This window comes from Diabrotica undecimpunctata, chromosome 2, assembly GCF_040954645.1.
Source record: "Diabrotica undecimpunctata isolate CICGRU chromosome 2, icDiaUnde3, whole genome shotgun sequence".
Lineage (NCBI taxonomy): Eukaryota > Metazoa > Arthropoda > Insecta > Coleoptera > Chrysomelidae > Diabrotica > Diabrotica undecimpunctata.
The window spans coordinates 168,913,182-168,926,608 of NC_092804.1; the positions used below are offsets into that span (position 1 = coordinate 168,913,182).

The 13,427-nt window shown below is 32.2% G+C and overlaps 1 protein-coding gene across 1 annotated transcript in view; it reads right to left on the reverse strand.

The window, feature by feature from the left end:
* LOC140435182 (ubiquitin-protein ligase E3B) overlaps nucleotides 1-12,756 on the reverse strand; it is a 108,009-nt gene extending 95,253 nt beyond the window's left edge. The window contains exons 1-6 of the mRNA XM_072523956.1: nucleotides 12,441-12,756; nucleotides 10,242-10,719; nucleotides 9,718-9,906; nucleotides 7,352-7,543; nucleotides 6,080-6,269; nucleotides 3,240-3,485 (exon numbers count right to left, since the gene is read on the reverse strand). Coding sequence (XP_072380057.1) covers nucleotides 3,240-3,485; nucleotides 6,080-6,269; nucleotides 7,352-7,543; nucleotides 9,718-9,906; nucleotides 10,242-10,719; nucleotides 12,441-12,601 — 1,456 coding nt within the window. The 5' untranslated portion in view covers nucleotides 12,602-12,756. The remainder of the gene's footprint in view (nucleotides 1-3,239; nucleotides 3,486-6,079; nucleotides 6,270-7,351; nucleotides 7,544-9,717; nucleotides 9,907-10,241; nucleotides 10,720-12,440) is intronic.
* Between the last annotated feature and the right edge of the window lie 671 nt (nucleotides 12,757-13,427).

Here is a 13,427-nt window from a genome sequence, read left to right on the forward strand (position 1 = left end):
TGCTGATTTAATAACACATTCATTTCAATTCTTGATTTCCGAAATGAAAAGGAAATTCTTGATTTTTTTAAGCAATACCTTAAAGGTCGCAGCGACTTTCTTTGTAAAGATAAATTTAAAGAATTTTTTAACTCATTAACTAAAAAAATTCGTACGCTGATGACATCTGGCATAAATAAAGCTTATCCCGAAAAATTAAAAGCGTTAGACATAACTTTCCAACACGATCTTCTTTGTGCCAACGAATTTTTAAACTCTACCAAACTTTTTTTATTTTTATTGACAGACTCATCACGATTGGCCTCCATTCATTTACTTCAAACCTTAGAGAATTCTAATAATTTTGGAGCACACGACAGTTTTGTATTTTTAAGATTCAGGACACTCCTTTTCAAAGATATACGAGAGCTTGTTATAGATTCTTTCAGTTCGGAGGAAAAGTCATAATTTATTAATTATTGAATACCAGAATAAACTGTTCGTTGACAACAGTATATGGAGCACACTGTTAAATAAATTTAAGACTATAATTGAGAAACATGCAAATAAAGCGAAAAAAGTTATTTTCATACTCAATAAAATCTATGACTTAATTTCAAATTTTGATCGCGATGATAATTCCTTCGTTTTAATGTTAAAATGTCCCCTTACTGGTCTCTTTTTAGGTGGAGTGAGGGTTAAATCAATATCAAGGAGTTCATCGGCTGTATCAGTGCTTGACATTTTTGTTATTCTATTTATCTTATATAACTTAATGTACTTAGTTGATTGAGAAAATGTCAAAATAGCCTAGGAAAAAAATATATGTATTGTAATAAAACCAGCATCATCGAAAATATCGGTAAAGTTATGAAACTGCATTCTGTATACTTTTTCAAGTCCAGAAATATTCCATTCACTCACGATAAAACCTCCACAAAGAACAGCTTGGATTGACATGCCATTTGGCATACACATACACATGTTAAATAAAAAAAGGTATATTGTGCCGATGTGTGTTTTTGCCCTAGGGGTGAGTTTCACCCATTCTCAGGGGCGAGAAAGCATACTTTCAACATAAGTCAGGAATTGGATAAACTGACTAATTCTAAGCAACCTTCGTTCTATAGGGTTTTTTTCACTGAGTCAATACTTTTCGAGTTATTTGCAAGTGCTTCATTTTTTTGATATTTCTCGTTGAAATATTCGATTTGAAATTTGAATTACTTTTCATTAGCTACAACTCTGCTTTTACTGAGTCTACAGACTTCATATATGTATAAGTACATCATTTTTTTTAACTTTGTTATAAGCTATATTTTTGCTAAGAATATGTTTTTCGATAAAATACTTTTTTTGAGCTATTTGCGGAAAATCGTCTAAAAACGTGTTTTTTTTTATTGAAAAATGATCATATTCGGCACACATCGGCACAATATCACTGTTTTTCTTTACCGTTAGCTATGTACATGCAAAATTTAATGTCAATCCAAGCGGTTCTTTAGTATTTACAGCAAAACCGTGAATAAAGGGACTAAAAATGAAATAAAACTTTTCGAAACATCAATAAATTAAAATATTGGTTTCTCTTACCTTTATTAAAGTGATTACCGCAAGCTATTTTTACTTTTGATTAACAAATACTTTGTTTTTTGATACTAAACGTTCACTACACGCCATAAAACTTAATACAGTAGACTCCCTCTATAACGAGAACTGAAATGGCAGTCTAATTACCTCGTTATAAGCGGATCTCGTTATATCCAACAACAATAATACTGTGCATACATATGAATATGTAGTTTTCTAAAAACTTTCTATAGTGAAGCCATTCGGAGCAATATAAGATGTTAATAAATATTGTTTGAATGGCGTTTTTGAAAAAAAGTTGTTTACTTTTATTGTCAATGAAATACATTAAAACAAAAAAGAGTTGTTTACTTTTACTGTCAATGATATACGTTAAAACAAAAAATCTGTATTCTGTAAATCTGTATAAAGCGTATTTTCAAGAATAACATTAACTACTGCGTCTGCAATTGGAAAATTTTGCATATTTTCTAAAGATGTGAAACAGTTTTATGCTTCTTCATTTGCGTTTTTTCTTTGGATAAAGTTTCTGACAACCTTTAAAACACGTTCTTCTACATCTTGTCTATTAGGACCTATATTATTAGGTGTGAATGGTCAAACCCCTACAATGACACTTATGAATCATAAATTGTAAATTTCCGACTAAGAATCATAAATTGTAAGAAGTTTATTTCGGACGGCAGTTAAAAAGGGTATTTATTTATAGCTACGGTCGGGCCAAAACGTAAAAAAACACGTCTTTCAATCTTATTTTCTCTCGTTATAAGCAAATTTACCTCGCTGTAGAGGGTTATAATTCAATAAAAATTTCACATTACATCTAATTTACCTCGTTATAAGCGAAAACTCGTACGTTATAGAGGGAGTATACTGTACTAAACACTTAAACTAACCTCTAAAAAATAACACGACCAGTAAATAACTCAACAATAACTATATCATATAACACACAATTATTAACTTAAAAACCAACACGCTACAATTTGAATTTAAACCGACTGGCAAGTTTGGACCTGTAAAATGAGAATCCGTCTGGCTTAAGGCAACAAATTATATTTAATAGCCTCTTGACGAATGAGAGGGCGAATATCAACACGTGCGTTTGTTGACAGTTGGAAATTTGCTGAACGAATGTACTTTAGAATCAACCTAGAATAATTTTTCAACGTGAAAATGAAGCAATCGAGTTTCAATTGCAGTAACACCAATTGTCACCAAATGAAGAGGCTGCTCAATTATTTAAAAAATAAAGAAAGGTAAAGCAGTTGAACCAGATGATACTCTATAAAGTTGTGGGCGCCTTTAAGAGAGACAGAATTAAGTTTGCCAACAGGTTTATTGAACAGAATTATCAGGCGAGCGGTTTACCCCTATAAGCAGAGTATAAATCGTCTAATTTTTTTTGCCTTTCTACAGCACCAAACCTTCTTTATTCGAGTTTATATATTTTTTTAAGTTCAAATGTATTTTTTTTTTAATTTTTCTAACTGGGCCGGAAATTTTTATTAACAAATAACATCAAATCGCTCCGAGTAAATTTTTTTTAGGAGCATCTCATCGAAATAAATACTTTTTCTATATTGGTAATTTTTCTTCCATATATAAAAGTTGTTTCAGGTTAAGCTAAAAAAATCGCCAAGCATATCTAATATAGCGTAAAAACTTACCCGTTAAAATATCAAGTTGCAGCTGCGTTAAAGTGTTCAGTGCGGTATGATATAGCGAACATATCAACACGATCCTGTGGACTTCGGGACTGCCCAAAGCTCTGTAGGATTTCTGAATCGTTGGTCTCGTACCTTTGTTCTCTAATACTTTTTTGAAAAAACTTGTTCCACCTACACTCATCTGGGTAGGGCTCATAATCTGCACGGGAGCTTCTGTATCAGCAACTAATGTTGACAACGGATCACCTGAAAAAAGGAGACATTCTTTTACTTTCAATTCAATTCAAACAATTAAGTATTCAAAAGAAAAGGCTAGTCATTCATTCTTTTACCGCCAGTATGGATTTGATGTGGACTAATAGTGGAAGTTATACCGTTTGATACATCCGTTTTTGAGAAATGTTGCTTCATCTCCGAATAAAACAAAATAAAAAAAAATCTTTATACAGGGTGTCCCAAATTGGTATGTTTTACAGGGTATACCAAAAACTAAAGGAGATAGAAAAAAAAGTAAAGATGTCATGACTTCTTTTTTCGTTAAGGTAACGATTACCTAATCAAATCATCAATCGCCCCCCATATTACAGAGAGAGCGGGCGATTATTGAAAAATGTCGAAAACGATAGGGTTAATAAATATCTTCTTTATTAAGAAAAATTTTAAAAAACTTTATTAAAACTTTTGATAGATATATTATGGAAGCATTCAGTAACGTACGAGAAATTTTTTAGGAGTTCTCACTAAGGAAATATAATACCAACTTATGTTTTTTTTATATGGGACACCCTATATATTTTGACATTTTTAATTCTCTTTCACCTGATAGCACATATTATATATCTATTTTCACCGATTATGAAATTTTTCATTAAAATAATTTTCAACGAATTCGGCATTATGGACAGGTGCTCCATCTTGTTAAAACAAAAATGTATTCCTTTCGGCCAAATATGTATTTCTCATTAAAAATTTTTATTCAAATTCGTTTTTACGATACCTATATTCGGCAGCAGTTAGTTTATCATCAAATACAAGATAAACTAGTTTATTATGCTTAACAAAACACTAACGTTAGAACCGAATCTCTCTTACCTCCTGATCCCCTGAGCTAAGTGAGCATTTGAGTCTTTCCAATATAGTTCATTGTGTCAGTGAAATAATAGAAAAGAACCGAGGCCTGAAATGCTTAAGATCAAACTTAGGAAAGCCTATAATAATCTCATTGAAGTATAAAGATGGAAAATAAATAAGAGAAAAGAACAAAATCCTAAAAGTTACTCAAACATTTTACCGTGATCTTAAAAGAAAGATAACGAAAGTCAACTCAGAAATACTCCCTAACATAGAATCCTGAATAGATTATGAAGAACTATAGGCCCATCTCCCTGCTGTCCCAAATGTACAAGCTGTTTATGAGAGTAATAACTAACAGGTTAACGTCGAAGCTCGATAGCTATCAACCGGTAGAGCAGGCAGGCTTCCGAAAGGGTTACAGTACAGCGGATCATCTTCTTACAGTCAGAACGCTAATAGAGAAAGCCAATGAATATCACTTGAACTTATACATTGGCTTCGTTGATTATGAAAAGGCATTCGACTCCATAGAACTTTGGGCAATAGTTATAGAGCTATGAACAACTGCAGGATAGACTCCCGATACAGAATGCTCTTACATAATATTTACAAGAAAGCTACAATGAAAATACAAATAGATGCGAAAACCAAAGCTATACCAATAAACAGAGGAGTTCGCCAGGGAGATGTTATCTCACCAAAGATATTCACACTTGGACTGGAAGACGTGTTCAAAGACATTAACTGGGCAGATAAAGGAATAAATGTTAATGGAAGAAAACTGAGTCATTTGAGATACGCTGATGACATTGTAATATTCGCTACAAGTTTCGAAGAACTACAGACCATGATGACGCAACTATTTCAAGCTTCAGAAAAAGTAGGTCTTAAGATGAACTTGGAAAAAACAACAATAATGACAAATACACCGAACATTAGAGAAATAACGTTGAATGACATAAATTTAGAAACAGTAAGTGAATACATCTACCTGGGACAGATAATGAAAGTTAACAAAGAAAATTAAACTGCCGAAATTACCAGAAAAATAAGGTTAGCATGGGTAGAATTTGGAAAACTGAGTTGGATCTAGAAAAGCACTAAAATAGAACAATATTTGAAAACCAGAATTTACCTGGATTGATTTGGGGGAGACCTATGTCCAAAGGAGGCTAAGGTTTATATCTCTGGCTGTTTTTATCTCCTTTTTTGAATAGTAGAATTAGTTCGCTCGTTCTCCGTTCTTCCGGTGTTTTATAATTTTATTAATTAATGTTGTTAATTGTTCTGTCATTGCTGCTCCAGAATATTTCAGTAATTCGTTTGGTATCCCGTCTTTACCTGCTGCTTTTCTGTTCTTTAGGTTTTCAAGTATTTTCCGAACTTCTTGTACATTTATATTAAGTTCTTCATTTGTGGTAATTTCTGGTGTTTCCGGTTCTAGCGTCGTTTGTTATTCCTCTGCATAGAGCTTTTTTAGGTAGTCAATCCAGCTATCCTTTTCTATGGGTTTTGGTTCTATTAGCTCCTTTACCTCCGTTCTTTGACCTCTTATGAAGGGCCATATTTCCAGCATGATCATTTTTTTATTTTTCTTACAAGTGCGTGTGTTTCGTTTCTAATTGTCTTGTAATTATGGTATGCCTCTTGTGTTTTGTTTGACATGTATTTCAGGTAAGCTTTTTGTAAATATAAAGAAAAGAAAAAGCTTACTAAGAATATATTTCACGAAACAAATTAGAAAGTTATCAAGTAACAAAACTTACCAAGAAGTATTTGGATTATCTCGGTGTTCCAAAGGTAATGCAACTGCTCTTTGACATGAGGTATAGCTGTCAGCAAAAACATATCCATAGGCTGAGCAAACCAACCTAACACCGGATGCCAATGAGTTAGTGTAGATTGTTTGCTAACTACATAGTTCTGGCAGCTTTCCAATAATCCAGTAACAACAACCTACAAATTTTATACAAAATTATATATTATACAAATAACACGGTAGAAGTTACTTTTTCTAACATTCATTTTCTTTCTGTGAATTAGCAGAGGCTCATTATGCCATCGACAGTGTGTCCCTTGTGGGATTATAAATAGTACCATGGTACTGTACTCTCCTCGTTAGTGTGATTTTTGGTTCAATCCAGTTAAGACGAATGAGTGATGTTAGTTTTGCACCTCTGAAACATGTCTCTTTTAAGAGTATTATAATTGGTCTTATGTACGCTTATTTAATGCCTTAGCATGTGTGACACATCTATTAAAAAAAGGTGCCAGGTGTGGGGCATGATTTAATGACATAGCATCTGTGGCACACGTATTTATTATTTTTTGGCATTAGAAGTGAATCCATACAGCCAAGAGCACTATTATCAATTGTAATATATTGATTAGGGTGCATACTACTAGATATTTGTAGAGTGTTTAATTGGAAAATAAACAATGTTCGACACAATTGTCTACTCAAAATTAATGTTATTTGTACTAATTATTCTGATAGATTGACTGATTCAATCTGATTCAGATGTTCATGGAATTATTGGGTATTATAGATTCATCTTACCTAGTTCCTTTATTAAAAAAGGTGATAAGTGTGTGGTATCATTTAATACATAAGCATTTGTGACACACTTAGTTCTATTACATTAGCATCACAATTTATTTCACCCCAAATTGCAAATGAACTACCTCCATATGCTAGAGTTCAAAACATCTTTCCAAATATCGTAAAAGACATAATCTTGACTCATCAGAAAACAGACAAATTCCACAATTCCCTACAGACCAATGTAAGTAATGTCTTATCAATTTCGTCTTTCAAATTTAAGCTCTATCGTTAACCTCACGTGGTTGGCAACTTTCAAGGTTGTCTTCTACTTCTCAAATTAGTTTTAATTTGATTATAAAAATTAAATAAATCGATAAAAACGTGTATGTGACAAATTAGGAACAGGTTTCACATAATTTTCCTAGTATTCCACTTCCATCAAGCGGAGTATAGTTGAAATTAAATTTTTAATACAAAACATATTTATACTTACTGTAAATGTCGGAAAACACAATTCCCTTAGCGTACTATTTCTTTCTATGTATGCCATTTGGATTAAATTTGCCAGTAAACATAATGCATAGCTTCCTTCTAATGTATTAAAAACTATTCTCATAGACTGCTGACTAGAAAGTAATTCCAAACTCCTTGAAAATATCTTGTGATTGGCTAATGTAGATATGCACTGAAAAATTAATACTGGTTAATATTGACTGTTAATAATCTTCCCTAACTAAATTATATGTATGTAGGTTGTTTTTGTAGCGATATAAAACTTTAAGTAGGCAATACTTTTTTTAAAGGCAACAATTTTGACAGCTGTCAATTGAATTATGTTTAGTTTGACTTGCCATTTAAAGAGTTTTCTTTTTTTGATATTGTTACAAATTTTTGCGTTTGAATTCCCAAAAACTAATTATGTGATGCATTGAAATAGTTCTTACCCTATCTTTTGGGGAAAGACTGTTGGATGGATTCTCTGCTAAGTTGGTTGAGAGGGGCTCATTAGCTTTGATAATTTGGTAAAATTTGCATTGGGTAAAATATTTGTTGGAATCTGCTTGATTCTATGCTTTCAGAGATTATTTAGAGTTTGAGCGAAAGTAGAAGGTGCCTGAAGGATGTCTTATTCTCTAAGAGTTCTAGAGATTTAGTGTTGATAATTGCGTTCCTGATATTGAATTGACGAAGTGCGCATGATGTTGACAAGAAGAAGATCTAATTGCAACGGGTTGACAAGAAGAAGATCTGGAATAACCTTGAATAGCAGAGAAATTTCTCATCATTTGGAATATAAGAAGTGGAGTATTGTTCTCATGATCTTATACACTTGTACAGGTGTGGTAACATTGAAATTGTTGAGTTTAATAGACATACGAGAGTACTGGGTAGTAGCTGAATGTTGTCGGCCTTATCAGAATCAGGCAGGACTTTCTTCGACGGCGCCAGAATGAGACGGACAGGTTGAGTTTGCGACAATGAGACCTCGTTTAAAGAGAAGGTGTGTGAGTTTTTCTAGATAAGTGCAATTTCCATCTCACGAACAGACTCACTAGCAAGGAGGGAAGCCTCCCTGGTACATGTATCTTTTTTCAGCACAAGAAGGAGAGAGGATTCTCTTGTTTATATTCCTTCACTACTCTTTAGAGTAGTTGACACTTTGACAGTAATCGATAAACTGTGTCAAATTAGGTGCTCTGCATTCTCGTATCTTTGTATGTGGGAAGCATTTCTGACTTATTTGTTTAGCGGTTGTTTAATTCTTAGCGCGACAAATTATCTCGAGCCAGCAAGGTACTCTATACTCTATAGGTACAATATACCTTCTGCTCAAGTGTAGCTTTGTTGCCAAGTTAAGAAAGGAAGAATCATTCAAGTCGACATCTTCTGTATATAGTAGAATATATGAAATAGCCTCTTATAGGGCAACCAACTATAAGTAGGTCACTCCTACTAGCTGACCTAACACACCTAAAAGAGAATGTTTTATCTCTAAAAGAGACTCTAAAAGAGAATGTCTCTAAAAGAAACACTGCATTGTCTAAAATTTGACTTTGCATGAGATTTAACAACGAAATTTCAACTGCCGAAGAAAGTAACCATGTCGGTGAACGATCTCGTCACAGATCAACTGTAAGTAATAATATTTTTTATACCAAAGCACAGAGCAAATAAATGACCTGTTTCAACTATCTAACAAACTATTTAAAAATATATTGTTTGTAATTTAATGTAATACATTTCTACTTAGTCTTCTTCTTCTCATTGCGCCGTCTCCTTTCGAAGGTTGGCGATCCAAATGGCAATTGTAGTTTTGGAAACTGCTGCGCGAAAGATCTCTGCGGATGAGCGGTCGAACCATCTCCTCAGGTCTTTCAGCCACGAGTTCTGGCGTCTTCCTACTGATCTTTTGCCCTGTACTTTTCCTTCCAGTATAACTTGAAGTAATTCATATATTTCGCCTCTCAGCACATGACCCAAGTATTGCATTTTCCTCTCTTTGATTATTCTTAGTAATTCTTTTTGTTTACACATGCGACGAAGTACCTCAACATTAGTAACTCTTTGTACCCATGGAATCCTCTGTAACATTCGTCTGTATATATACATCTCAAAGGCATCTATTCTTTTTTCTATTTCAGAGTCCATTGTCCAACTTTCACAGCCATACATTCTACTTAGTAAGAGCAGCATATTTTAAATGCATAAAATAAAAAAGAACCAACGCTCAATGATGATACACCACAAGTTGTCAAAGGAATAATCAGTTTTGACAGTCAGTTTGACCAGTTTATTATAAATAAAAAATTTTAATATTTTTGTTTACAAAAACCTTCATAATTCATGTACATAACTTACCTCTGATGACAAGTTCTGAAGATGTTTCACCAAACCAGGAATAGAAAATATATTTATTAAAAATATTGTCATCAGTTTATCTGAATAGTTGGCTGCAACTAATGGTCTCAAAGAAAGAGTAAGTATTGCTGATAAAGATACATGTTTGAATGCTATCTTTGTTCTGGCTAAGCCCCTCAAAAGTAGATTCTAAAATAAGGTAATATATAAACAGAGTATTTAATTATGAAACAAGTGTTTAATTAAAACTCTAATGTAATTTATAATTAAACGAGAGAAGAAAATGATAAATTATATACCATAAATATGTAGAATAATAATAGTAAAAAGTAAACAAGAGAAAAGTTAAGTAAAAAGAGATTTAGAGGATGAGTCAGAAAAATGTGGACAGGATGATGATCCTGTCCATATTTTTCATTGTGTTGATTATGGTGGAGAGTCTCAACAAAACAGGAAAAAGCCAACAAGAAGAAATAAACAATTGTTTGTTTTTAAAATATTTTGTATAAAATATATCACTGTACCTTTAATGCCAAATAAAACCCTTTGTGGAAGAGCTGCCCCATTAAGTTGGCACATAGCTGATTCATTCCAGACCAAAACATCTCCATATTCTTATTTTTTAGAACTACCCAAGTATTAGTGCTTGTAAAAGAAACTAATACATGTAAATACATTACAATACTTTTCATATCACCTGACAGTTCGGGTTTGAGATCATTTAAATATCCACAACAGTTCCATAAAATCTCATTCATGTGAGATATCCATCGTATCACTGTTTGCTTGTTAAATGCAACTCCTACATAGCTAATTTTTAGTGAATCACTGTTAAGAGTGGCGACTAAGTATCGGCATAGTTTAGCAAATCTCTCTTTGTCTCTTTCTTTTTTCCATATGAATAAAAGTTTAAGGGCATGGTGAAATATTTCATTTGCAGGTTTGTATTGAATTTTGGAAATATCTTCTGGTGTATGTGGAATAGCTTCATCAAAGTCTTCCCTAAAAGTTAAAAAATACTAAATAAATTACAATATGATTAATGAACAATTATAAATTTTTTATAACAGTACACTATTTTCAGGGTTTATAGGCTGTGGTGTAAATCAAGCTAAAAATTGCTGCTGTCCAGGGAACATTGTTAGAATGATTGGTCAGCTAGTTATCTGTCTGAAAGATTCCAAACTATAAAAGTAAATCATTTTGCCTAAAAAATTCCAATTCCTCTGGAGTTTCACAGGAATTCCACCTGGGACCTTTCCTATTTGTGCTATTTATCAATGATACTTCAAAGTGCTTCACATTTGCTACATTTTTATGTTTCGCTGATGATTTAAAGTGTCACCTCTCAATCTCATTCCTTGAGGACTGTCTTAAATTTCAGGCAGATCTGGCCAGACTGAGCAAATGGTATCACTCCATAATATTTACAAACAAACTAAACAAAATTGATTTTAAATAGAGAGTAAAGGGTTCACAGTTGTCCCAAGTCACATCTAGTCCAGATCTTGGTGTTATTATGGACTCCACACTCTCATTTGTCAATCATATTGACATGATAGTTTCTAGAGGTCTAGATTTATTAAGAGAAATACATCTGACTTAAAAGTATTATAATTATTCAACTCTTACTATAGTCTTGTTAGACCCCTATTAGAATAATGTTCTTCAGTCCTTGGCATAAAAAGCAAATATTCCAAAAATTAATGATTATTCTTATGATTTTGCATCATTGAAAGAGACATTCTCATTACCAATGTTAAAAGTATGAAGAGACCAGGCAGACCTGAAATTATTTTTGAAAATCGTTAATTATATGATTCAGCCATATATACATATGACAGCCCTTCATTGATTTGTAAAATGTAGTAAAATGTTGGTGGAAGTTCCAGTTAGGAACACAAGATCACATCATCTTTCATTGGCTCTTTAGGCAGACCAATGTTTGTTTTAATCCATATATCTCTAGAGTATATGTTTATGTATTGCAAATCTTCATGCAGATATTCATGAATTTTTTAACATAACTTTTATTTTGTATCTTTTAAATTTGCTTAGGTTTTGAACTATTTGTAACCAGTGGCAGCATTTTTGTGCTAAACAAATGAACAGTTGAATTAATCAGTTTAATTCCTTTATGTATAAATTATTCTATAATTAGTATTGCTATTGAGGTTGTAAATTTTTATAATTGTATCTAAAATGTAGTATAATTACTAACAAATTAGCAGATACACTGAACATTGTATATTTAGCATATTTTTTATTACTATTATTTAGAGCAATAGTATATCTACCCACAGGATAATTACTGTTTAAATGGGGATACTCCGAAGTGGAAATTGAAATGTCAATAAACTTACTTTAACCTTTAATTGTGGCTTATTCCCATTTATATAGTAATTACTTTAAAATGCCACAAGAAAATAGCTTCAGAACAATACTCACAGGATCTTCAGTATATTTTATTTTTCTATAAAAATACATGACTTTCACACATTACCAAATAAATAAATATTAATGTTAACTGTAGCTCTCATAATAGTTTTAAGTAAATATTCTTTCCATAATATAGTATGTTCTTAATATATTTGCCTCTATGTCCCTTGTAATATTGGAAAAACGTACCTTACAATGTAATTTAATTGTGCGCATCATGTATAATAAATTACACTACTTATATCAAATAAATATACTAGTATATAAAAATAAAATATATTTACAAAATATTCCTGGTAAATCGAACTCGACACAACCATCCTCTTACGTGAGCTTGGATTATCTTTGCAGCAGCTTCTCGTTTTTTCTCTAAAGCTCTTTCTTCTCTGGCAGCCTTGGTTTGCTCTAAAAAGCTCCCTTTAGAATTCTCCGCCTTGTGAAACATGCCTATATAGTTTCAGTTAATGTATAAATACGAAACGAATGTTGATATTAGGTTGTCATATTGAAAGATTATTGCAATTTGCAATATCTTGATTGCTGATTTTTAAGTTTTAGTAAATATAAATATACTTTGTTGACATTTTACTTTTTATTACAGTTTTTTGACATTAATGACAGATTATCTTCTTTTTAGTTAAAGTTTGCTTAATTTTGATATAAAGTATTATTAAAACAATATTTTATAAAAGTTTTAAGGACGTCATACTTAAATGTATTTGTTTACTTTAATTAGATAAAATGAATTGAACTCCAAAAAAACTAGAAATTTTCTGATTTATGTTCAAAGAATTGAAAAAGAAGATGACGATGACATTCTCCCACTCCCATCACGATATGCGCCTCAGTATTTACCATAAATAGTAGTGTAAGCGCAATAGGACAATTTGGGAGAGTGAATTGCATGAGGCCAGCCGTTCATAATGGCGACGGCGCTACTAGTCACATTAGGTCATCGATAACTCGATGCATTAGGTGGAGGTATGACATAAGAGGCGTATGACGTTGACATAAATGCTGTTGCCATGGTTTCATTAATTCTGGAATTTTGCATATTTACCCAAATAATGATTATGCTGTTACTATGTTACTTATAGTTATATATACTACTTAGTTTATTTTACAAGCACCAGGTAAAAACAGCACCTAATTAAACCAAACTTTTGTTGGTAAATACAAACTCAATACTATTTTGAACATTTTGCTTCTGTAGTTAAATCACCTTTAAATCTTAACCAACATGCATGAACCTTTTATTTATATACTAATAT